The 26019-nt window shown below is 56.6% G+C and overlaps 2 protein-coding genes across 2 annotated transcripts in view; one reads left to right on the forward strand and one right to left on the reverse strand.

The window, feature by feature from the left end:
* The window catches only part of RHOC (ras homolog family member C), a 35635-nt gene extending 29983 nt beyond the window's left edge, over nt 1-5652 (forward strand). The window contains exons 3-5 of the mRNA XM_050954411.1: nt 248-368; nt 2722-2852; nt 3469-5652. Of these exons, the coding sequence (XP_050810368.1) occupies nt 248-368; nt 2722-2852; nt 3469-3642 (426 nt within the window). The 3' untranslated portion in view covers nt 3643-5652. The remainder of the gene's footprint in view (nt 1-247; nt 369-2721; nt 2853-3468) is intronic.
* Nucleotides 5653-6251: 599 nt separating this feature from the next.
* MOV10 (Mov10 RISC complex RNA helicase) lies at nt 6252-25753 on the reverse strand. The gene is made up of 22 exons (XM_050954275.1): nt 25486-25753; nt 22564-22660; nt 22021-22139; nt 21333-21571; nt 20562-20802; nt 18807-18905; nt 18264-18426; nt 17943-18097; nt 17416-17592; nt 17146-17293; nt 16820-16981; nt 16219-16322; nt 15624-15721; nt 15174-15293; nt 14721-14823; nt 14197-14314; nt 13903-14094; nt 13339-13413; nt 12722-12847; nt 11158-11246; nt 10127-10248; nt 6252-9569 (listed from the first exon to the last, which is right to left on the reverse strand). The coding sequence occupies exons 1-22, from the start codon at nt 25617-25619 to the stop codon at nt 9505-9507; spliced, it is 2946 nt and encodes a 981-aa protein (XP_050810232.1). The 5' UTR covers nt 25620-25753; the 3' UTR covers nt 6252-9504.
* Nucleotides 25754-26019: the final 266 nt, after the last annotated feature.

Below are 26019 nucleotides of genomic sequence, written 5' to 3' on the forward strand. Positions count from 1 at the left end.
CAGCAGCCGCATAAAATATCCTGCTTATCTACACTATTAATTACTGGGCCCAGGGACATGGATTAGGGGCATTGCCTGGTCACCTTTAAATCTACCAGAATTAGCAAAGCAATTGAATTGTCTTAACTGAGAAAAATGAATTGCTTCCCTGCCGGAGAGAATTGCCATCCTTGCGGCATGAGGCAGTTTGGGAGGGTAGGGGGTCGTCTGTTACACTGCTGACTTCTTTAAATCTCTCCTTTTCTAGGTGGAACTGGCCCTTTGGGACACGGCGGGGCAGGAAGACTATGACAGACTGCGGCCCCTCAGCTACCCAGACACGGACGTTATCCTCATGTGCTTTTCCATCGATAGCCCAGACAGTCTAGGTAGGATCACTGGGGCCAGGGTAACAAGCATGGGGTTTAGGAGCTGAGTGAATTTCACCCTTATGCGCAAGGCAACTTGATAGGTGGGTGGGCCTTGTGCTGCTGGCCCTCTACACAGGGTTGAAGTTCACTCTAAACAGGACTTTTAATGTGTTCTTCCAAAACTGTTAAGCACAGGCTTGGATTGAGAGCTCTCTGCTTGCAGTCTAGAGATGAGTCTGGCCAAAAGCCTAGAGTAGCCTTGAGAGGAACAGAAAAGTTCTTGTTAGCAAACAAACTCAGCACTCAGTAGACTTAGATTGTCACAGCATCACTCCTGCTTGGCTTCTGTGAGTCAACTCCTTCCTCGTGCACTTCTCCAGCAACTTTCTCAGCTGTGAAATAAATAGAACCCTGTCAGAATAGCTCCATGCCCTTTCTGCGTTCATTCCCTCTGCAGCTCCTGAATGCAAACCCGAGTGGGCAGAGAGGAGTTTTACACCCGACAACATAGGTGTTGACGGATTCGGGTATTGTCTGGCAATGTCAGGGCAAATTCCAGCGGATACTCTGCCCTGGCTTTTGGGGAGCGCCTGGTGGCCAAAGTGCTTTAGCCGTTCTTGACAACGGTTGGGGTTCCTGAAGAGAGCAGTGTGTCGGAGCTAGCACTAGTCCCTTGCCAGGTCTTGATGTCAGTCCGGTCTCCCCTGTAGCCAAAGGGTGTATCATGCGCTCTCTGTCCTGCTCTGAGCATCAGCAAAAACCTACCCTGCTCTTATACATAGTGCATTTGCTTACACTGCCAGAAAGAGATCCCAGAAGATGAGGCCTGCAGTCTACCCCCAGAACTCCCACCAGCGCCTTCTGCAGCCTAGAGTGAAACCTGCATGAGCAGAAGAGCAGATATCTTCAGGCACTGCCTTCCGCTCCGTTCTCAGGCCCTCCCTGCCCAACAAATTCCTGGCTTTCGGCAGGGTTGTAGTGTCTTTTCACAGCCCACAAGAAGGCTGTAGGAAAGTAGAACCAGGAGCACAGTTTCGCCAGCAAACCAGAACTCCGTTGCTAAATCTAGTATCCAGTCTGGTTGTCTTGACATAAAGATCTAATCCAAACCAGTGGGAGCTAGGAGAGCTGGTGTTCATGCTGGAGAGGATCTCTCCTTCCATAGCAATGATCTCCTGTGCTGAAGAGGACACAATTCTGCTCCTCTCCTACCTGCTGCACTTGCAGTGTGTAATTCACATGCTGGCCATGCCTTCGTTAAAGCGGGTATGTTGAGGGGAGTTCTGACCCCCATTCCTGGCTGGCTGTGGCTCTCCCTGACCTTGGATGTTTCACTGCAGATGATCTACTTCCCATGACACTTTTTCATAGTAAAGAAAAAGAAACTGTTGTGTAACTTGATCATGTCAACTTCAGTTGCTGCTAAGGCCTTGTCTGCACTCAAGAATGGCCCCAATTCAGCAACTGGTGTCACTGCATCATTGCTGAATTGGGGCTGTTCATGAATGTAGATAAGGCCCAAATCTTCATGCTGCAGTCTGTGAGTTGATGTGCTCGGCATGTGTAGGCGGAGGCTTTGAGAGAAGATAGTTATGAGGATGTTCCCCAGAGTGCTGTCTGCTTGATACAGAGTCTCATCAGCTGCTTGTGGGGGGAGGGGCTGCCAGTGGGAGGAGGAATTTGCTGACTTGGTGCCATTGGTCCCCTCCTCCATGTTCATGAGTGAACAATTGTCTGTCACAGCTGTGATTTACAGCTCTTGCTAAAGCACCCAGTGTGGCTTGCAGGCCCGTGCATGTTCGTACCACATCCTCCTCAAGTGCCCTTCAGTACTGTCCGTCAGGGAGAAAGGGACGACAATGCTCCTTTTCACAAGGAAATGGTGGCTAATTGCAAATGATGCTGCCCCTCTACCAGCTGGAATCAACACCCTCGGCAATCAGACCTCATGGGTGTTTGTTCCCTTCCCCCAACTCCTTGGTATGACTCTTTGAAGGCCCTCCTGTTTGCCATGTTTGTAGGGGTGTCATCAGCAGTGCTGCTGGGGTTTGGGTGGAGATTTTCCTTCACGCTTTTTTCAGAGGTGGGAAGAGCAGTGTCCACTTGAAGCTGTGGAGGGGTGTAGGACCGAGCCTCTCTGCCAATGACACAGCAGTCAGGGCATGCAAATAAGGCTCTCACTGTATCTCTGTCCTGTGCAGCTCAGCAGTATACAATTTCTCCAGGAAAGAACCTAAAACATTTGCCTCTTTTAATATCCTGGGAACATCGTAGGAAGGCAGAAGTGGTAGCCTGGCCTGCAAGGGGGCTGCTGTGTATTAAAGCCCTGTCAGCAAAGTGCAAAGTCCTTAACTGTGCTTGGCTTTCCCAGAGAACATTCCTGAGAAGTGGACTCCAGAAGTGAAACACTTCTGCCCCAACGTGCCTATCATCCTGGTTGGAAACAAGAAGGACCTACGGAATGATGAGCACACCCGGAGGGAGCTGGCGAAGATGAAGCAGGTAAGGGGGCTACAGCACCTCTAGCTGCTATGTCAGCATCCCTTAAAGGAAAGCAACACATCTGTGCAGACCTGTGTGCTCTTCATGCTGTGCTGCGTATCCCCATGGCAACTGCAGTGTATGTGGGGTCAGGCATGTTCTGTGGGGATAAGTCAGGCCTGCAGCTACTTGTAACTTCTTCTTACAGAGTGCCCTGCAGCCTCTCCTGCATTCAGGGGTAGAGGGTGGTTGCCCATTGAGAGCAGCTTCCTCTGCACGAGGCAATGGAGATCCCTGCTACACAGTAACAGGGCAGTCCCTCAGCTCAGCCCAGACTGACCTGCTGATGCCTTTTCCTGCTGTGCAATTACTCCTGCAGAGGTTTACAGACCGCTGCTGCTGCCGCCTCCAGTTCCTGTTAATGTTCCAGCAGAATCCCAGTCCCTGAGAGATGCAGGATACTAAAGCATTTCCAGAGACAATCCTGGCTTCTCTTCCGAAGAGGGAGGCACTCAGATAGGAGTAGTCATGGTTGTATCAGTACCTAGAGATGCTGAGCCTCCCTGACTGCATGTCTGGCCTGCTGCACTGGTGCTTAACTCAGCATTCTAAAAGCTTTTTCTTTAATGACTCTTAGGAGCCAGTGAAGCCAGAGGAAGGGAGGGACATGGCTAACAGAATCAATGCCTTTGGATACCTCGAGTGCTCTGCCAAGACGAAGGATGGCGTGCGGGAAGTCTTTGAGATGGCCACTCGGGCCGGCTTACAAGTCAGGAAAAACAAGAAGCGTAAAGGCTGCCCCCTCCTGTAAAGCGGCAGTGCCCGTGAAGAACGTGACTGCCATCTGTACTGTATCTGTCTTTTCCTGCACCCCCCACGTGTGTGAGAATGGGGTACAGGATGGGAAGAGCGCTGTTAGGTCTGATGTCTAGAGAATATAATGCGGCCTGCACCCCGCTGCCCAAAACCCACTACCTGAAGCACATATTGGGAGGTGTCTAGTGGTGCTTCTCTGTGCCATCCGTGGACTGTCCTCCTAAGCCAGTCCTGGGCTCTGAAGGGCCAAATGGCTTTGGACCATCTTTGACAGACACTTCTGTTTTGTATACACCATACAGTGCATTTGAGTAGCTCTCGGTGTTGTTCAGTCCCATTTTATACTAATCCTTCATCCTCTGTTCCTGTCTGATGCTCTGTACAGATTCTCTGCAATATTTAATGTCTACTTTCATACTGTTCGAATAGACTCTCTGCAAAATAAGGAAGCTCTGACACAGTCTGCCTGTGGGTGTGTGTTCCTGTCCTGGCATCCTGGTTGTGTTTCCTTCAACTCTTTGCTTTGTCTCCAAGCCATGATGTTCAGCTGCTCCAGCTCCAGGGGGGGTTGGTTTCTCCCTCTGGTTAAGGTGTCCAGCACACCCACCAGCATTTTGCGCACACATTCATCAAGGCAGTCTCGGTTCTGTCTGTACTCAGGGCCTTGCCCTATTCCACCAGTGCTTTGCAAGGAGCTGTGCTCTGCTACTGTCAGAAATGCCCTCTGCTGCACTTTCACCTTGGACTTGCACTGTGGTAGTAGTGTCTTCTTATCCTCTTTCAATAAAGTAAGGCCTTGTAAAAGAACCCTTGGCTGGGTCTTTTTCTTACACACTGATGTTTGCCTTGACTTTTGAGTCCACTTGTAAATTAAAATGCCGAGTTGGGAGAATAAATGCAAATTGATATTTTAATAACTGTAACTTAGCACCTGTGCACCATTATTCTGCCCCATGCATGCAGACCTCTTGGGTCTCCTGCTCTCGTCTTCACTAGCTTCCTGGGGATGTCCTTCATTTATCCCCATGCCATGCAGCTGGGTTGACAGGCTAGAGCAGGGAGTTGCCAGTCAGGACTTCTTGGTTCTTGGGGACAAAATACCATAGTTTTGTCCATAACTTGCTGTGTGGCCCTTAGGCACTATGCCTCCTACCTTGCTTGCCCTGTTTGCAAAATAAGAGTCAGAACTACTTGCTTCGCAGGATGGCGTGAAGCTTCATTAACACACTCTGAGCGCCTTGCAAAAGTCCTGGAGAGAGGCAAAGGCTGCCTATTGCATCTTTCAGTTTCTTTCAAGCCCTGCTTGACTGACCAAGCAGGTTCCCCACCTCTGCCCTGTTGGGACAAGGAGAGGATGCCCAGCTATAACTAAGATGGGAGTGACACTTTCAGGGAGGGACATGGGAGGATTATACATCCCCTGCCAGCTCTTGGGGTTGAGCACTTTGGGAACGTTAAGGAAACTGAGCAGCTGAGCTGCTTTGAGGAGGTGAGTTCCACAATGATGAAATGCAAAAGGAAATGTTGAGTGGTTTAGTCAGAGTCCTTCTGTGAACACTGTTCCAAGCTGGGCCATAGGAAATGAGGTGGCTCAACTTTCTTCCCTAAGGGGTGGGTGGGTGGGTGTGTGTGTGTGTGTTTTCTGCGCAGCTAACAGCCGTTCTCTTCTGCAAAACCTCATGCTGATTCTCTGCTGGGAACTCCCCTCTGTACTCAGGGGTTTCTGCAGTGGGATTTCACCCAATGCTCACATGAGACATCTCTTCCCTTTTCTGCACTGGAACAAATGAAAGACTTCAAAACTTTCTACAAATCCAAAGCTGACTTTTGGACTGATAAAAACACTTGGATAAAGTCAAAACATTTTCTCATGATTTTGACTTGGTTTAAAAAAGTGATTTATTAAAAAATGAGCAGTTCCGTTTTGATGTCAGTTGGGACATTTTGGCACCATCACAACACTTAATTCTGTCATTTTCTAAATAAAATTTCACCAGCAGCTGCATTCCCGCAGCCAGTTTTGTTTTTGTGAAATGGCATTTTCTGATTGAAACCCGCTCTTGGAATGTTCTGTACACACTCTAGAAATGCCACCTAGCTCCCCGACACCAAGGAGGGGGAGCAAATGCACAGGGTGTGTGTCATGGTATAATTCCCCACTCTGAACCTTAGCGTCCAAAAGATAGGGTACCAGCATGAATTCCTCTAAGCTCAATTACCAGCTTAGTACTTGTAGTGCTGCCATCAACCAGGAATTCCAGTGCCTGGTACACTCTGGTCCCCCCCAAAACCCAGTACCTCTGGATCTTAACACAAGGAAAGTAAACCCTTTCCCTCACCGTTGCCTCTCCCAGGCTTCCCCTCCCTGGGTTACCCTGGAAGATTACTGTGATTCAAACTCCTTGAATCTTAAAACAGAGGAAAATTCACCTTCCCCCTTCCTTCTCTTTCCCCCTCCCAGACTCTCCCTGAGACAGAAAGTAATCCTAACACAGAGAGAAATTAACCTTTCTCTCCCCCTTCCCTCCTTTCTCCCCACCAATTCCCTGGTGAATCCAGACCCCGTCCCCTGAGATCTCACACCAGAATAAAAAAACAATCAGGTTCTTAAACAAGAAAAACTTTTAATTAAAGAAAGAACAAAGGTAAAAATTATCTTTGTAAATTTAAGATGGAATAGGTACAGGGTCTTTCAGCGATAGACACTGGGAATACCCTCCCAGCCTAAGTATACAAGTACAAATTAAAATCCTTTCAGCAAAATACAAATTTGAACTCCTTCCAGCCAAATACACATTTGCAAATAAAACAACCATAAGCCTAACTCGCTTTATCTACCTAGTACTCACTATTCTGAACTTATAAGAGCCTATATCGGAGAGATTGGAGAGAAACCTGGTTGCACATCTGGTCCCTCTGAGCTCCCAGAGTGAACAACAACCAAAAACTAACAGCACACACAAAAACTTCCCTCCCTCAAGATTTGAAAGTATCCTGTCCCCTGATTGGTCCTCTGGTCAGGTGACAGCCAGGCTCACTGAACTTGTTAACCCTTTACAAGCAAAAGAGATATGAAGTACTTCTGTTCTATTAACTCTTAACTATCCGTTTATGACAGTGTGCAAACAGACCTTGAGCATCCTGATGCTGTCACCTGCTTTCATCATGAGCCTGAATGTTTGGAAGAGGTCAGGTTTATAGTAGGGGATCTTGGATGGGATTTTTGGGCACTAGAGGGAGGAGAGAGGACAAACTCCTGATCAGAGAGAAGGGGGATGTTTGAAATGAAGAAATACCACATTGCATCGTGCCCAAAAAACACCTTGTGGAACAGTACAGCCCTTTCTAGTGCCCTGTCCTGTTTGTGGCCAGCAGGAGTGGAGATAGAAAGCAATACAAATGCCTAGTGTAAGGCAAACATGATACCTTTGTGTGTCTGCGGCACTGGTGAATGCTATCAGTGCTGGGTTACTCTCAAATAGCCTCCCCTGCCCATTTGGGGGCTAATTATTTGTGAACTGTCTGAGATGACCCTGACTGCCCATCCCCCTCTGGTTTGGGTGCCTGTTCCCATAGAGCAGCATTTGACAGGGTCTTAGCAGCACGTTCCTCGCCTTTGGTGAGCCATGCACAGCTCCTCTAGGGTCGTGAGCGAAGGAAAGAGCATGTGCTCCATAACTGCAGCGCTCAACATAAACCTCCCATGAGCCAAAGCCTCTTACCAGCAAGGGTCTCCCCACACTGCTGAACTGGAGCAGTGAGAGCAGCGGTGACCGGACTGGAGCCAATTGCAGCAGCCTGCAGTGGAGCTCACTGCCAGCGGGACCCAAGTTGGGCTGGTATGGGCCATGCTGAAGTCCCTACTGTCGGTACCTTGCTAGCTCAGCTACGGCTACACATGCTGCAGTGTAGACAGGCCCTTCCCCTTTTAGGTGCCTTTTACAAGTCACTGGTCACATGGCACTAGCCATGAGTGACACTGAATTGGAGGGCTAACGAGCCTTGATGCTTGACACCCGGTGCTGCAGTCAGCATGCTTGTCCTCTTAACAAGTGGGACTGCTCCAGTTACAGACAGGGAACTGCTGTGACCAGCCCATCATTACACACAAGCTGCTGGAAAACCAGTGCTGCTTCCACCTTACTGCCACTTCAATTCCTTCTTCCTAACACTACCCCCCCCCCCCCCCGCTGCGAGACAAAGGCTTTGAGTTCCAGCCTGTCTGGGAATCCCCGACCAGGCTCTGAACTCCCTCACACGATTAGCTCCAGCCGACGGACGGTATGCGTGTCCGGCCGAGAGCCAGCGCCTGGGCTAGAGAAAAGCCAGGAGATGCACCAGAGCCCAGCCCTGCGTAAGGAAAACACTCCCCCTTCCCGCTTTGTGTCTGCCTGGCAGGCAATCAACCAGCAAGGGAAGAGGTTGGGCTCAGCTGGTGGTGCCTCATTCAGCATCCTGGGCTACCACTGCACCAGCTGCTCCCATAATTCACTAGCTGAGTTATGGGGCTGTGAATGGCACAAAGAGCAGCAGGCTCAGCCCCAGACAGAGCGTGAACTGCAGCTGAGCGGGAGGGAGGTGGAGAGATTCTCAGGCTGAGACAATGCCGGGAAGGGAAAGTTGAACACACCCCGGTGACATGACTCCTGTCTACCTTACCTCTGCCCCTGCCATGTGCCCAGGTTTCTCTCCTAAGCCTCTTTACAGATTCATGTGTGGCTCCAGGAAGGGGGAACATACTTGCCCCTTCCCCAGCTTGGTAGTATCCCTCCCCTGTAAACAATGCCCAGAGCTGCCCCCTGCCTTGGCTTCTGCCAGCAGCATTGTGCTCCGCATGCAATTCTGGCTCCCCCGTCCCCTGGGAGCAGTGCCCACCCGCCCAGGGACAGCCGAGGCAGCTTTAGAGCTGTACAGACCAGCACCAGTGTTTTCCTCTCACCCTGTGTTTTGGAGCAGCTCGCCTGCAGGGCGGTGCATGGGGCCTGTTGGCCAGGGAGCTACAGCCCAGCTGGTCCCCAAGTGCGAACAGCAGTTACTCAGCATCACAGCAACACCTGAGCGGGGCTGCAGCCAGCCACTCAGCAGCAGCTCCAGGCCCTGCAGCTGGGCTTTGGAAACGGCTCCAGCTCAGAGGAGAGTATTCAGTTGACCAGTAGCTGGGAATTTTATGACAATGATTTTATTTTCAAAAGCAGGTTTCCACCTGATCCAAGGTGGAGGTTGTGGCCTCATCGCAGCATCGCTGTGAGGGCTGGTTTCAGCAGTGCCGGTTCGGGCCAGTCAAGTTTGCACGCAGTGGGAATTTTTTTTTTGAGTCTTTTCCCAAAAATTGGATGTAAAATCGTTGTTTAAACCATTGTGTGGCAATGCCGGCAAACAGGCAGGGCTTCCTGCTGCAGCTCCCCTTCCCTACAATGGGCAGAGAGGGGATGGGGAGAGAGGGTGCAAACCCCTCACACAGCCAGGCAGTTTCCATGTCAAGCTACCCTTGTGCTTCCAAGAGTTACACAATCTCACTGGCTCAGGTTAGCAAGCGGGCCCCAGAGCTGGGACAGATCCTACAGGGAGGCACCTACATAGACTAGACTAGGGCAGAGGTGGGTGCCAGGCTAATGGGTAGGAGACGGGGCTGGGTCCATGTGAGAGGTGGGCGTTGGGATAGTGGATAAGAGTTGGGGCTACACTCCCAGTTCAGTCCCTGCACCGTTCCCCTCCACTGCCCCACTCTGGTGCGCTTGGAACGCCCCTGTCAGTGAGCGAGGTGGTTGAGGGGACCAGACAGAGGGCAGTTGCTGAGTTTGGGAGGAGATGCCCTGCTGGTGCTGAAATGGCAGTAGGACGAGCTGCAGGCGATGCCTCAGTGCTCGTGTCTCCACGCTGGCTCCACTTGCTGCTGGATGTGGCTCTCCCCGAGCTGGTTCCCTGTGGAGAGACGTGGGCCGGCTGTGAGAGAGGGACCGGAGCAGGCTGGGGGTGGGGAGAAGGGCAGCATCTGCATATGGCACAGGAGGGGGAGAGCAGAGTCCCTCTCAGTTCCTTCCTTTCTCTGGAAGGAGGTCAGGGCTGGTGGCAGGGGCAGGAGTCTGCAGTCACCCTGAGAGATCCCAAAATGGTGTGGCAGCGGCATGGACGCTCTCCCAAGGCTGCCCACCAGGGGGCGCCAGTGCTAGGCTAAAGGGGGATTCTGGGAAGTGAATGCCTGGCCAACCCAGAATGTGGCTGAGACCCACCCAACTCGTTGCACAGAGCAGCGGCTGTTTGCTTTGCATAAACATACACCTGTGCCCCCGCTGCTCCATGCACAAAGGCTGGGCCTGTCAGCGGCACACCAGCAGAGGGCATGGTTGAGCCACACATTATGCTCCTGGGCCCCAAAATGCCATTGCAGCCAGTCAAACCCCACTCCCCAACCCTCGCAGAGCTGGGGAGAGGGCTGCCATGTCGGACCCAGGCTGGGTGCAAGCTTGTGCCACTCTTACCTGCTGACTGCGTGCTCAAGCGAAGGGAGCTAAGCTCCTCCACAAGGGCATCCTCTTCCGTGCTCTCTTCAGCGTAGGGGCACCCCGTGTACCCACCCTTCGCTATACAGTACCTGAGAAACCTGCAGGAACAACCAAAGGCGCCCATTAACCCTGGGCATGGCCTTCCTCAGCGCAGGGAGAGAGCGTGGGGCGTGGACTGCCTCGGAGGGGCCTGCAGGGCAGCTTGCAAACCTGTGTGAGAAATGCCAATGGCCCAATCCACCCGCTCCTGAGAGCACCCTGCCAGAGCTAGCAGGCCCTCCCCAGAGCAAGCCTGGGGCCAGCGCGTGTCAGCTCAGTGATGGAGAATGAAGGGCCTGACCTGTCTCTGTGCTGCAGGTGGCAACCACTGCAATTCTGGGCCCAGCTTCATCTTGCATTTCCACAGGCACTGTTGTCCCAAAGTTCTGCAGCCACCTCTGGGGTGCAGCACTGCACTGACAGAGCCATGCAGGGCAATGCTACTCTTTCTGTCCTAACGACAGGGCAGAAGGGTGACACCTTGGCTGGGATTTCACCAGGCCCCAGCATTCATCCCTAGCTTACAGAAAGTGCCCATGGCTCTTTAACGACCACAAGTGGCAAGGGCTTGGAACAGGGTTTAAATGTCTCATTCAAAAGATGGTACCATCCCCACCTACCCCCAACATGCTGCTGGGTCACTGGCTCCATCCTGATCCCAAGAGAAGTATGTCGCCCTGTCCAGATCTACCAACCTTCCCAGCCCAGTGCAGGCCCTAGTCTCTGCTGCTCTGCTAGTAAACTCAGAGCGGCTTCCACCTCCAGGGGGCCTGGTTGCAAGCTGGCTTCCGAGCAGCCACCCAAAGGCCCCTGGCGTGGTAAGGCAGGTGCCATGCTAACACCTGCAAACGGGGTGATGTGTTGCAGGCCAGAGGAGGGGTCCACTTGCTTTGGGGGATGGGGGAGCCCACTGGGCCCTGGGAAGAGGCAGAGGACAGGGAAGGAGGAGGCTGCAGGACGCAACTTACATGTTCCAGTGAGTATCCTTGCTGAGCACGGCCGGGTTGCCCACGATTATTAACAGAGCCTTGGCTCTGGTGATAGCCACATTGAACCTCTAAACAGAGAGAGCAGGATGAGGCCGCTTGCCCTGCAGGAAACAGCTCCCTCGCCCCCCAGGATGGGCAGGAGAGCCAGCCCAGACTGCCCCGCCCCACAGCTCTAGTGCCGGTCCCTAGCCCCAGCACTTTCTGGCTGTCAGTGGGCTAATGGGGAGGAGTGGGGCAGTGTCCGGACTAGGATCTGTGATTCCCTGGAGTGCAGCTCCATGGCTGGCCGGCCTTGCGTGGGTTTCACTGTGGCTGTCTAGACTAGCTCTGAGCAGAGCTAGCTGATAGTCTGAGCCCCGTATACCCCACTGGCACTGCACCTGCAGGGAACGCTGTGTCCTGAGACAGGCCTGGCCTGTGTGCAACTCTGCTCCGTTTGGTCATGGGCTTTGCTTCCCGCTTGGCCAGACAACTGCACATAACCGTGTCAGGGGCAGAAGGGCTCTCCGCACATGGCCAGCCTCCCTGCCTCCTGCCCAGACAGGAAGGGGTTAAAGTGTGCTCCTTTCCGCAGGACCCTGCTCCTCCTTTCCACAGGACCCTGCCCCCTGTGGTATGGGGAAGGGCTCTGCTGAGATCAGTGCTCGTCACCGCTGATGAGGCTCAGGTGCGAGGGAGGGTTTGGAGCAAGTGGTTCTGACAAGCCACGTGGCTGGCCTTGCCCTGGGCCAGAGCGTGCTGCCTGGCCAGGCACAGTCTGCCTCAGCTGGTGCAAGTGCTCTAGGCTCTGCTGGATGTTCGGACCCTTGGCCAAGCAGCTGCCCCTGCCCCAAGGTGAGCAGAGAGCCTGGCAGGCTGGGAGGATTCCTGGCTCCCTGGCGGAGCGAGTTGGTTTGTCTGTGCGGGAGGCCAGGCCTGCGGGGCTGACCTGGGTGCTAGGTAGCCTGGACCTGTGGGAGCCGGCTCTGCCCCGGCTTTGGAAGCGGGGGGGGAATGCCCGAGCCGTGGGGTTCTAGCACCCCCGACTGCCACACGGGAGCTGGGGAACGGGCCCCACTGCGAGCGCAGCCTCACTTCCCTCCTGTCATGGGGCTAGTGGCCCATGGCCCCTGGAGCAAGGGCAAGGGTGTCTCCCGGATGCTGCCCCCAGGGCAGGCTCTGCGCGCTGGGGGAAGGGCTGTGTGACTGGGGCCTTGGAGCGAGGTGGGGCTTTGAGGTTATGGGGCTTGGATTTGCTACCTGAGGTCATGGAGGTGCTCACCAGCAGAGCCTGGAATGGGACCCAGAGTCCTGGCCCTGCTCTGCCCACTAGCCCATGCTTCCCGTCCCAGCTGCAAAGCAGCTCATAGCTCATTTTCTACCATGACTCAGCTGTGGCCTGTGAAACCAGGGGGAGTCAGGGGAAGCGGTGAGGGGGTGGGCAGTGAGGGAGATGGGTGGGGATGGCTGGCAGCTCTGCACCCCGGCTGTGAGCCCACAACTGCCCTCAGGGCTCCACAGTCTCCTTGGGGCCAGGGGAGGGGGAAGCGGGGGAGGCGCCTACCTTGGGGTTCTTGAGGAAGCCCAGTTTGAAATCTTCGTCCACGCTGAGGTACTCGGTGCAGCTGCGCACGGTGGAGATGAGGAGCACACGCCGTTCCTGGCCCTGGAACTCCTCCACGGAGCCCACCTAGCAGGGAGCAGAGGGCAGGGATCTCCATCCCCCGTCGGCAGCCTCCCTCACGCACCCCCGCCTCCCTCAGAGCCGGTCGCAGGCCCAGCTGTGCAGGGACCCTGCAGGGCAGAGCATCCCCCCAACCTCCTCTCCTGCTTTTGTGACTCTGGCTGATGCGGGAGCTGGACAGAGCCTGTCTCGCCCCAGCACTCTGGCTGCAGGGCTCACAAAGGAGATGCAGAGCCCCTCTTCTCCCCAGGGACACAGGCCACAGCTGCCCTCTCCGCATGGCCGGACCACTCTGCCCTGCAAGCCCAAGGGATGGGGGGCCCCAGGCTGGCATGGTGTGTCCTGGCAGAGAGCTGCCCCCCAACCCAGCACCAAGCAAGTTCCACTGCTGAGCTGGGACAGTCTGGCCTCAGGCTGGGTGTGGCTGTTGGCATAGCTGCCGGGCCATAGCTGTTACTCCAGGCGCGGCCAGAGGGATGGAGATGGAAGGGACTTACCTTCAGCTCCTTGATATCTGGGAGGTTCATCAGGTCTCGGTCCATTCTGGTGATGGCTTGTCTGATCTTCTCTACCTGGGGAGTGACGAGGGAGGAGTGGATGTGACTCCTGCCACCCTTAGGAGCTCTTGGCTCCCAGCCCCGTGCTCGTTCCTCTCACAGCCTGTAGGCGCTTGCAATGGCCGCCGTGTCCTGCCCTAACCCTCCTGTTCGGTCTCCACCATCTCAATGAGCTAATGCCCTTGACCCCTCAGCCAAGTGCCAGGCAGGCTCCTGCTCTGGGTCATTCCCATGTGACTGGCCAGAGAATACCGCTGGGGTTCCCCAGCCCCATCTGGCAGATCCCTCCGTCTGGGGCAATTCCCCAGGGCTCCTGGCCCCTGCTCCAAGGGGGCTCCCCCACACGGGGCACTGCACACTCTGTCCAGATACTCAGCAGAGTGGGGCTTGATGGGGCGCAGCAGGGAGACGGCGTGTGGGGCTGAGGAGCCTGGGATGAGGGAGCTCTCTGCAGGGTTCGTGGTGTGTGGGGAAGGCAGCCCTGGGGGCCGGGCTGCATCTCACCTGCTTCCTGTAGGGGGAGATGATACCGATCTCCTTGGGGGAGATCCTGGAGCGGCCCCGCTTGCCCTGACTCTGCAGCAGTTTCTTGAGGTAGGTGACCAGGGCTTCGATCTCCAATGTGTTGAAGAACGAGGGGCTGTTACCCTCTCGCTGGTCCTCCCCGGACACTCCATGGAAGATGATTGGGAAGCCCTGGAGGGAGAGCACCATGGTTAGGGCTGCAGCTAGCCCCATGGTGCTGTCCCGCCCGGGATGGGGTCTAGGCTGAGCGCCTGCTCCCTGCCCCACCCTCACCTGCTTAGGCAGCTCCTCCCAGGTGCAGTAGGAATAGCTGATGAGGTGGTCAGCGCACTCCTGCAGCTCCCCGTCGTAGAACTGCTGGTTGGGGATCTCGAGGAGGGCGGCGTGGGACCTGGGGAAGGAGCAGCGACAGCATTTCCAGGGGTGCTTGGTTGCTCCTCAGACTCACCCGTGCTGCAGCAGCCTTGCTTCCCTGAGGCCCCCTCCCACCTCACCAGTAACAGGAGGGGCCCCAGCAACCTCTGCCCTGGCACAGAGCAGCCATGGCCAGGCTTCCAGGCAGGAAGGGCATAACCCAGGAATCCGGGTTGCTCCATCCAATGCCTCTTGCCCTGAGGGGGCTATTAAATGAGCCCCACGCCAGGCAGGTGAGTATCAGATAGATGGACAGAAACAAGCATCCCAGGCTGAGCCAGCAGAACGGGGGCTGGAAGCCTCTGCCGCTGGCAGCCCAGCTCCGACAGCCCCCACCGCTCCTGCACCCCGCAGAGTCAGGCCCAGCAGGACAGATACGGCACCTGTAGTTCCGCAGTAACTTGGTGACGAACTGCGGGTTGTAGCTCTTGGCTCCCTTTTGGTACAGGGAGTTGTGCAGCATAAGCCTCTCTAGCAGCGAGACCTCTGCAAGAGAGAGCGATGCCCCAGTTACTAGCAATCCACCCGGCCTGGGACCTTGCCCCCTACGAGCAGCCCCACAGGGTCAGGCCTGTCACAGCCTGGCCTGGGCCTCTCTGAGCATGGGGCAGGAGCTTCAGTGACTCTCCTGGGGGAGACTTTCATCCGCCTATCAGGAAGCGGGTCTCTCCATGCTCTCCAGAGGTGCCCAGGGTCACTAACGTGCTATTGCAGTGGCTGTGCAAAGCTAGGTGGCCCCAGAGCCCAGACGAAGGGGGCAGAGAGCTGAGGGCAAATCAGCGTGTCTGAGAACTCCCTGCTCTCCACCCGGTGCCTTTTCCCTCTGTTCCACTCACCTAGCCCGTGTTCGATGGCCAGTGGGGACCTCAGGACCGGACCCAGCTGCTTGGGATCTCCTGCCAACACCAACTGCCCCCCGTTGGTGTTGGTCTCCCGGTCCATCGTTGTCAGAATTCCTGGGGCAGAGAGACGGCTGAGGCGGCTGGGCGGGGTAGGAGATCCCTGCCACGGCAGGTCACTGACTGATCCCCGCACAGCGAGGAGCCTCTGCCGAAGGGCCCCATCACGGCCGTATCTGCTCTGAGCAGCATGGGGGGGCTCCTCCCGAGCTTACAGTGCAGAGAAGGGACTGCATCCAGGGCCCGGAATCCGCCACCAGGAGCAGCTGCTGGCCATCTGTCTGAGCAGGAGTGAGACAGCCGGGTCCGAGGCCCCGGGCGTGCGGGGCAGGGTGGATGAGGTGATACCTGGGGGTGCAGTGCTCCCATCCCCAGACTCCTACTCACCTGCGATGGCAACCAGGCACTCCGGCTCCACCGCGTGGCCGCACTCGTCAACGAAGACATGGGTGAAATGGCCGTCAGGGAAGTGGGCCGTTACCAGCCTGTGGGGAAGAGGGAGAGGCAGTGAACAAGCCTGTACAATGCTGGCTGCATGCCCTGCCACCTGCATAGCCAGACTGCTCCACCAAGGCCTCCTGCGGGACCTGCCCATGCCGCTAGCCTCTTCCTGAGCAGGGCAATGACCCCTCCCCTCCCCGAGCAGGGGCTTCCATGGCCATGCCTAGAGGTGGGAAGGGGGAGAACTCCTCCCCAGAGTCTGAGGGGCTCCCCCTCCCCTTTTACAAATGGAAACACCAGAAAGTGCCCAATACACCCAGCTTGATGATGTGCCCCCCTCCGGTCAGCCCCTGCCCACATCTCCCTGTTACACCCCATCCCCTGGTAAATCCTGCCCAAAGAATTCCCTTTTCTTCCCCAGCATAGCCATGTGCCCCCCATTCACATCCCTAACTGTGCTCCCCCAGCACAGCCGCATTCATCAGAAGTGATTCGGCCTCCCAGCCCCACCCTGGTGCGGTTTTCCCTGGGCCCCTCCTACCGTCCTGCTGTCACCAGGGTGGTGATGATGACCCGGTAGTGCTGCAGCTTCTCCTTGCTTGGGTACACGTGGCACTGCTGGGCATCGTCCCAGTTACAGCAGGGCTACGAACACCAAGAGCATTTAGACAAGGTCTGGGATCGGAGCCGTGTTTCCCTGAGACAACTGGCGATGGCACGTGTGTCTTGGTGGGTGACCTGAGGTTCCTGCAGGAGGGCAGAACGCCCATCGACCATGCAGCCTGGGGAGGTGACTATAGCCACTGGAACACAGAAGTCCCTTCCCATAAGGAAATGAGAGTTTTGGAAAAAAAAACTTTTTGTCCTAAATTGGCATTTTTCATCTTGAGAGAAGTCTGCCTGGGACACTGTCATCAATTTCCCTCTGCGCCTGCCTGCAGAAAGTGAAACTGACAGGAGCCTTCCAGGAAGGCTGTCCTATTTTTCCCAGTGGAAAACTGATTTCCACCCCAATTTCAATTTTCCCATGGAAAATTTGAAGTGTGCTAAAGGGCATCTGCCCTCATAAAATCCTTCAGACAGGAAATTCCTGCCCTGCCCTATGGGCGATGCCTCTTGGGGTGCCAGGGGTGTACATGTACCTTGATCTCCTCTGGCACCTGGCGATAGTCCCTGCTGCTGGCGTTGATCCTATAGATGCTGCCCTTGTCCAGGTGTTTCAGTAGGCGCTGGCAGAGCAGGTCCGAGGCGCTGTTGGACGGTGCACAGGCCAAGACATGGGAGTCCTTGATGCACGTGACCACCTGAGCGGGAGAGGAAGAGCATAGCAGCCCAGGCAGAAGGAAATGGATGCAGAGGGGAGAGAGGGGCTGTGGGCCAGCTGCCTAGACCAGGGTGCCAGTGCTTGGCCCTCTGGCAATTGGACCAGGTGATTGCTCTGGACTGGGATGCCGGGGGACCCCCTCACCTGTTTGATGGCCTCCACCACAGTGACGGTCTTGCCGGTCCCTGGCGGCCCGAAGATGATGTATGGTGCCGGCCTGGACATCCCTGTCATGATCTGCTGCACAGCAGTGTACTGCTCCTGGTTGGTCTCCAGGCTCCGGTCAAACAGCCTGAGGGGAAATGGAGCCGGGAAAGTGCTGAGGGGAAGGCCAGGCCCTGCTGCGTGTGACCACCCTGCTCCCCACACAGCCAGCCCCCTCAGAGTGCCTCTCCTCTGAAGCCAGGCACTCACCTGAGCCGGCCTCCCTCGTGGAGGAGGGACTCTCTGTATGCAAAGGATGGGAAGAGGATATCGCCCAAGTTCCTCTTCTTGGCCAGCTCCACGGCCCGGTGCTGCACCTGCAGCGGCAGCCGGTTGAAGGTAAAGGTCACATCGAACTTCAGGTTATTCACGAAGCTCGCCAGCAGGCTGAAAAAGGGCAAACAGGGCTGGATAGAGTGCTGGGTACCCTTCCCCAGGCACCGTCCTGCCCAGTCCCGCTCTTCCCCCTACTCTGCGTGGTTCCCACCTCCAGCCCTGCTCAGCCTGGCAATCCTGCACCCCACAGCACAGCACCTCCCCCTCTGCTGCACTCCCTCACGCAGTCACTCATCAGCGCTAACAGGAGCTGCTTGGCTTGCATCAGGTAGCTGGCTTGGATCTAGCACGAGCCCCTCCAGTCTTGTTCCACACAGACCCCGCGGTGAAACCAGTCAGGGCCCAGCTTTCCTCTCCCTGGGCACTGGCCCGAGCCACCCAGGGACCCGGGTGCGACGCACTTGGGGGAGAAGCCCAGTTTGATCCTTTCAAGCTCCACGGCGTGCACGTAACCCTTGTACTGGATGAGCTGGGGCAAGTCGCGCTGCTCACTCCGGGTGACAAACAGGTGATCGCCCTTCAGCACAGACGGGCGGTTCTCTGCCACGCCAGGGACCTAGGGGACAGAGCAGAGAAGGGGCAGTTCAGCGGGGAGCGTGTCTGGCTGTGCTCCCCTGGCAGCCAACCGTCCCACGGGCCCCACCCTCCCTGCTGGCAGCCCAGACATGCGAGAAGGGGGCACGCTGCAGGGACAGGCACGGCCATCAGGCCTTGGCTCTCACCTCCAGGAGGAGCAGCCTCTTGTTCTGAGTGTCCTTCACCATCGGGATGTCCCGAATATCATAGCGCCGGATGTCCACCTCCATCTGGAGCTCCTCCAGGTGCAGCAGCAGCTGGAACTTCTCCTGGTAGTTCTCAAACTGAAGCTTGGCTGCCAGGGACTTCCTGCAGGGCCAGTGCCAGCCAGGTTATCCTGACCTTGCTGGCACAGTGGGGCTGGGCTAGCCGGCACAAGAGATGAGGCAGCAAGCTTCAGGTACCCTGCGGTGTGTCTGGGCCTCAGAGGCAAGGGGCGGGGTGAGCAGTGGCCAGTAAAGGCTGTCGTGTGTCCCTGAGGCTTACTGTCTGGGAGGAGAAACCCCTGCTGGGCCCCAGCGCCAGGAATCCTGACACCCTCTTTCTGGGCAGCTCAGCTAAGCGCTAAGGGGGGCTTTTGGCTAAGGGGGGCTGGGCCCCAGGGCTGCAGGGGAGAGGGCGCCCTTCCTTGGGAGGTCAATAAGGCCACCACTGCAGTGAACCTCCTCCACCCCACACCCAGCACTCACCGCAGCCTGCTGCGCTCAGCATTGACCATGTCCTGCAGGTCTTTCGGGTAGTCGTAGCGGCCCAGCGGGATCAGCTGCTCAAGCTCAGGGTGCTGGGAGCTAGGCAGATGAGACGCAGGGTTACTGCAGGGCTCTGCGGGAGTGAGCTCCTTGCCGTGCCCAGCTGGTGGGACAGACTCCAACATGGGGGCTCAGGCAGGGGGACACTGGGTCTCAGGACCTGGGCAGCTGGGGTCTCCAGCCAGCTGCCCCCTCCCCCCGAAGATGGAGAGGTAGCTGGGTCACCTCCCCGGGGTGGAACTACCAGGAACTAAAGGGCTTGTTCTTCTAGCACAGAAAGGCGGAACAAGAACCGACGTCTGGAAGCTGATGCCAAGCAAATTCCAACTGGAAACAAAGCACCAGTGAGTAACACAGCCAGTGATCAGCCACTGGACATAGTGAATTCTCCAGCTCTTGACTGGAAGATGCTTTAACCAAACACAAGTTACTGGGCTCAGCCTGGGGGTCCTGGGGCAGAGGCAGGACTGTGCTATCCAGAGGCTCAGACTAGATGAGCCAATGGTCCCTTTGGCTCTATGAAAGCCCAGTAGGTGCTTTCGCCCCGGCCAGGGAACAGAGTTGGATCCCAGCTGCACAAAGAATCATAGGACTGGAAGGGACCTTGAGAGGTCATCTAGTCCAGTCCCCTGCACTCATGGCAGGACTAGGTATTTATCTAGACCTTCCCTGACAGGTCTTTGTCTAACCTGCTCTTAAAAATCTGCGGTGATGGAGATTCCACAACTTTCGTAGGCAGTTTATTCCAGTGTTTAACCACCCTGACAGTTAGGAAGTTTTTCCTAATGTCCAACCTAAACCTCCCGTGCTGCAATTTAAGGCCACGGCTTCTTGTTGTATCCTCAAAGGTTAAGAAAAACTATTTTCTCCCTCCTTCTTGTAACAACCTTTTATGTACTTGAAAACTGTTATCATGTCCCCCCTGTCTTCTCTTCTCCAGACTAAACAAGCCCAATTTTTTCAATCTTCCCTCACAGATCATGTTTTCTAAACCTTTAATCATTTGAGTTGCTTTTCTCTGGCCTTTTTTTCCAATTTGTCCACCGCTTTCCTGAAATGTGGCACCCAGAACTGGACACAGTACTCCAGTTGAGGCCTAATCAGCGTGGAGTAGAGCAGAAGAATTACTTCTCCTGTCTTGCTTACAACACTCCTGCTAATGCAAAAAAAGTGAAGATCTTTCTGGGATGTAACAGTCTTACACTGTTGCCTTATATTTAGCTTGTGATCCACTATGACCCCCAGATCTTTTTTTGCCGTTCTCCTTCCTAGGCAGCCATTTCCCATTTGTATGTGTGCAACTGATTGCTCCTTCCTAAGTGTAGTACTTTGCATTTGTTGTTATTGAATTTCATCTTATTTACTTCAGACCATTTCTCCAATTCGTCCAGATCATTTTGAATTTTAATCATATCCTCCAAAGAACTTGCAACTCCTCCCAGCTTGGTATCGTCCGCAAACTTTATAAGTGTACTCTCTATGACATTATCTAAATAATCGATGAAGATATTGAACAGAACCGGACCCAGAACCGATCCCTGTGGGACCCCACTCGATGTGCCCTTCCAGCATGACTATGAACCACTGATAACTACTCTCTGGGGACGGTTTTCCAACCAGTTTTGTACCTGTATCTGTCCCTTCAGCCAGCGGTGCTGGTCGCAAGCTGCCCAGCCCAACTCTCCCCCTGCATACCTGTCGGGAGGGATGCCATCCTCTGTGGTGACTGTGACTGTCTTCCTCAGGTCGGCCTGGTAAGACCTGTATGGTGCAGTGGGCCCCAGCTCCTCAGCCAGCCGGCTGTTGGCTATGGCTGACACGAACCGCCCAATGCTGAAGGGCCCGTCTTGCTCCTTGGTGAACTTGAACAGCACGGTGACGGAGAAGTAACCATAGTGCTGAGTCAGGCACCGCGCCTTGATCAAGTAAGAGTCTCCTGCAGTCAAAGGGGATGTGTGAACAGGGAGCTCCCCCTTCTGGGATCCCCACATGCTTCCCCCACCCTCCCAGGGGGCCCTCATCATTTCACCCCACGGCAACACTCTGCCAAGTCTCTGGCACTAACTCAGATGCCCAGGAAGGCGGTTGTCCATGAGTGTCTGTGTATGTGGGGGTGGATGAGAGAATAGCTGCCGTGTTCGCTGGCAGGGCAGAATGCGATCAGGGCCTGCAGTTCCTCCTTCTGCACTCCTATTTATGCTCCACCCTCGCTCACATACACAGGTGACTTGGCAACTACACCTGCTGTGCTTGCTTCCCCAAAGCTGTGTGCACCAGATGGGGGAGCTAGGGTAGTGCAGAGAAAGAGATACAGAGGATGGACCACACACTGCCCACTACTGTGATGCAGCCACCTCTGGGCTTGAATGTGACAGCTGTTTCTCAGACACACAGCTTTGCTGAAGGTCAGTGTGGGACCAGATGTCAAGGAGAACCCTGCTCCTGGGGGAAGCTGGAGCCTCTTACCTGGCTGCAACACCTGGGGCTGCTGTCTGGTCACCTTGCTCTCATCGTGGAAGGTGATCTCGCGCTGCTTCCGAAGCGCCCTGTACCCTAACAGCGTCACTTCCTCTGTGCCTTTGTTCTGAACCCAAATGCTGGCTGTTGTGGGCTCGTTGGGCATGATGGGGAAGCGGATGCGCCCTTTCCCCTGGTCGTGCTCAGAGAGAATCTCCACTCCATGTTTCCCACCAATGAACTCCGCTCTGAGGGCAGAGGGTGCGGGTTGGATGTGCGCGTACAGTCCCAGCTGGCCAGTGTCTCTGCCGGCCAGGGCTGCCCTAGGAGCCGCTTCCCCCTTGTTACAACAGAGAATCTGAGCAGGAGTCCCTCAGGGTCCCCACCCTGCCAGAGCTCTGGGGCTGGGCCAATGTCCTCCATGCAAAGACTCCTGTCGATTTCAGAGGCATTTGGCTCAGGCCTGCAGAGCAGGCCGAGCGCTGGCGGAGCAGGCACTCCTTAGTCAACCCTCCTGTTTCCTTCCCGCCTATCCACCTGCCCCATCCCCCTAGGAGGGGAGCCCAGGAATAGCCTGTGAGCAGCCAATGTTTAGCCTGCTCTGGGCTGCCCCTGCCCGGGAGCTCGTCGTCCCCCTGGCCTGTGCTGCTATTACAGCGAGGAGGGCTCCAGGCTGCATTCTACTGGGCTTTGGTACCTCTCCTTGGCGCGTCCTCTGTGGGGAGGCTGATCGGTGCCCGCCTGCTGGCTGTCCGTGCGGGGCTCCTCTGGCCTTGGTGTCCAGTACTGATCTCTAAACTTCACTTTCTTTTTCACCTGGGGAAGGAAAGCGGGTGGGTGGGAGCAGGCAGGGCAGTGGGGGCAGAAAGCAGAGGGGACTCGCAAAGCCCGTGGGCTCAGTTGGGCCAGCCCCACTGGAGCACCCCCCTAGGCCAGCTGATGGTGGTGGGCTCGGCAGCTCACACCCCCATATTCACCTTGCAGCCAGGCCCAGCTCAGGGTGGGACGAAGTAGGGGACCGGAATCGAGTGTGTCTGGGACCCCCCTTCGCAGCAGTGAGAGCTGGGTGCATCGGCCTGCTCAGGGACAGGGAACACCATTGCTTGAGCCCCTTCAAGCCAGTCCAGCCCTGGAACAATCCTGCCCGTAGCGAGGGAGACACTGGCCCCAGGGCTCCCCGAGGGCACAGGGATGTTGGGAACAGACCTCGGCAGCCAGGGGCTGCGTGGGCAGCACCTACCTTCCCGAAGCGCACAAAGTCTCCCCGCACCTCGGCCCCACCGCTCTGGCTCAGTGTGAACAGGACGGAGGAGAAATTGGGCGTCTTCGTATTATTCCTGCAGAAACAACAGAGCGAGAGAGTCTGTGACTGCGGGATGCCCAGAGCCTGGGCGCACCTCCAGGGAGTGACTGAGCTGACAGGACGCAGCGGGGAGAGAAGCAGGGGCAGGGCCATGCCAGTGTTTGGGGCGAGGGGCATTCCCCCTGCTCTTCTGTTAGGAGAGTGATGGGCTACGGAGAGCCCTGGCTCTGTACCACTGCCACCTGGGAAGCAGCAGGGCAGTGCTCTGCTCTGGGGAGAGGGGCCCCGGCTGCAGCGAGTAGGAGGGAGGGGTCTTTTGATCTTCTCCAACCAAATACTGTGCTGGGCTCAGTGCATGGGCAACTCACCAGGAGCCCCAGGGCATAGCTCAAATGCAGCATGGGCACCCCGAGCTCTGCCATTCCCTTGTGCTGGCATCTTCCCTGGGGGGCAACCGTCCTGAGCAATTGCAACCCAGGCTGGGCTAACAGTGCCGGGGGTCAGTGGTAGTGGCAAATCCAGCCCCCCTCACCTCCTCCCCAGCGGTCTAGCCTGTGAGCAGGACTGGGCTCTTCCCTGCTCATGCAGCGATGGGCTGGCCAATGAAGTCAGCTGTACACAAGGGACTCCAGTGGGAAACAAGCCCAGAGCCTAGGGGTCAGGGCTGGTGCTCCCGGTAGCCTCAACGTGCTGTGGCCAGGTGGACTTGGGGCAGACTGGCTAGAAGTTAGAGCAAAGCCTGGGGGGTCTCTCGCCAGCAATGACACCAATTCACTGTGTGACCATGGGCAAAGGGCATAATCCCTGCCCGGAGGATGGGGTCAGGCCGGATCAGCCAACGTGCACTAGGTGCATTTGCACATGGGGGATCTCAGGGGGTCCCCGACCAGTGGGTGGGACACATCTTCCAGCCAGGATGGAGGCGGGGGTTGCAGGAGTAGGGCCCTGCCCACACGTTGTGGAGAGAGCCAATGGGCTGGAGCAGGGAGCTGGGCCAGCCTCCTTGGACAGGATCCCCTGTGGGGTGAACTCAAGTCTCAACAGACCGACCACCCCCCACACTAAACCCCTAGGGGGCAGGATCCCTGTCCCCAAAGTGGGAAGGTGAGGGCCCCCCATTGCCATAGTGTGCAGGCTGGGGCGGGGGATCATGAGGCTGCTGGCCTGGCAGCTTTGCTCAGTGTTTGCAAAGTCAGGTCTGAAGGGCTGGAGCAAAGGCTGCCAGCTGGTACACGAGGGCCATGGAGACGCAGGGCCTGCGGGGGATGGTGCCTGGGGAGGGGGCAGGGGAGTGTATGCCCAGGACAGCAACCACATTTCAACCCGCTCCTGCCTGAGCACGCTGGGGCCTGCCTCTGCCTGGCCTTGGTATGCACCAGACTCTGCTGCCCTGCCGCAGACGCCCCTCTGCCCCGGATAGTGCAGGGCTGTCGCTGCACAAGGGCCATGAGCTCTCCTGAGCCTGCTGCCCGCCCACGCTGCCCTGACGCCGGAGGCATCCCTTTGTCACTGCAAATGCTATTGCTAGTCCCACTGGACAGGCCCACGCTCACCCCAAAGCTCTGGGGTCTGGGACGTGTTTGTGTGCCTGCCCCACCCTGACCCGTCCCAAGGCCCATCTCTATTGCTGCAATGGGTCTAATCCGGTGCTGAATCCGAATGGAGCCGGGCCCCCAGCGCTGCATGTCTCAGCCTGCTGGCAGGGGAGGGGGCAGAGGAGCGCTGGCAGGGGCTCCTTTCATTCCCAGCCAAGGCCCAAGGACAGGGCCATCCCACAGCACTTAGCCCCAGGATCCGGAGTCCTAGATCCAAGGCCAGATGGGCCTGGGGTGAGCATCTGTTCTGGCCCCTGTAGAACACCGGCCAAGGAACAGCTCTGAGTTCATTCCTTCTGGAATAGAGCCCATGTCTCAGGAAAACATCCTCTCCCAGCTCCCCAAGTGCTCGGGCTGGGGAAGTCAGGGTCGCATTTCATTTGTGGGGATGTATTTTTAGCTGCCTTCTGATAGTTTAGCAGACTGGCCCCTGCCAATGATTAACTGGGGCTGTCACGTGCCCAGGGCCAGTGCTGGCAGGGGAATGCTCCAAAACAGGGGGCCCCTCTTGGCCAGCCCTGTGAAAGGGGAAGCTGGCGGGTCAGCTGTGCAGCCATGGGCCAGAGCCTCACCTGTGTCAATGGCTGAAGCTGTGCAGGAGCCAGCGGCACTCTGCTGATCTACTCCAGGTGAGGATCTGGCCCAGTATCTCACACCAGGACGGAGGGAGCCGTTCAGCCATCAGCCTGCGCAGAAACCCAGCCTGGAAGCCCGGCTCCTCAGGCCAACGCCGCTTCCTGCCACCCAGCCAGGATGGAGGTGCTGACCACTCCGGCCTGACTTAGCAAGTGATTTGGGTCGGGGTCTGCGCCAGCACCCCAGCTGCACTCCATCAGCCCGGGGAGAGGCGGGCTGCCCGGGATTTGATCTTAACAGAATGGCAAAGCCCCAGCGGGGTGGGGAAGGAATCCACCCACCATCTAGCTGAGTTTCCTTCCTGGTCTGGGGCAACACAGACTCTTCTCTCCCTGCTTGGGAGTTTGATGGCTTTCCGACAGCCACAGCCCTGAAGTTAAATTTCCTCCCCCTGCCCTGTGGGCCCCATCCCATCCTGGCCATGCTCCATACAGAGGGGCTTGCAGCTGTCCCCAGCCCCTGTGCACAGGGTGCCAAGCAGAAATCGGGCTTGCGGCTTCTCCCAGACTCAGGTCATGTGGCAGAGGAAAGGCGCTCATCTCAGCAACAGGCCTGGGCAATGGGGCGCTCTTGAGGCGAGGGATCAGCCATCTGCACCCCGCTCCCTCCCTGCGGGGCTGCCCGTTACCTGGTCCTGAACTCCACATTGTAGATGATCCTCAGTGCCTCCCGGCTGCTCACAGCTTCTCTGCCTGTGTCTTTTAGGAGCTGCACAAACTGATCCCCAAACTCCCTCCTCTCACAAAAGGTGAACTTGGGCATCTCCTCTGGCTCCACTGCTGGCCCCCAGACCTTCTCCTGTCCTGTGCTGTGGGGCTGCCTGGCTCAGCAGCTCCGGGCCAGTGTCTCAGCTCGTGAAACCTGCCAGGAAAGCGCTTCTCAAAGAGGGAAGATGATAGCAAACTCTCAGCAGGCAGAAACGAAAGTGAAAGAGGCTGTGTGCGTCCTGGAGCCAGGCCCCAGCCTGAACTGGGTGGGACTCGGCCTTCTCCCCCACGTCCTGAGAGCCAGCCCCTCTAGCAGCAGCTGCAAAGAGCGGGGGAGGGCTCAGGAGCCTCTCCTTCAAGGCAGAGTGAATGGGACTCAGGGCTTGTCTACATCACAAAGTTGCAGCGCTGGTGAGGGGGTTACAGCGCTGCAACTTAGGAGGTGTACACATCTG

The sequence above is a fragment of the Gopherus flavomarginatus genome, chromosome 5, assembly GCF_025201925.1.
Source record: "Gopherus flavomarginatus isolate rGopFla2 chromosome 5, rGopFla2.mat.asm, whole genome shotgun sequence".
Classification (NCBI taxonomy): domain Eukaryota; kingdom Metazoa; phylum Chordata; order Testudines; family Testudinidae; genus Gopherus; species Gopherus flavomarginatus.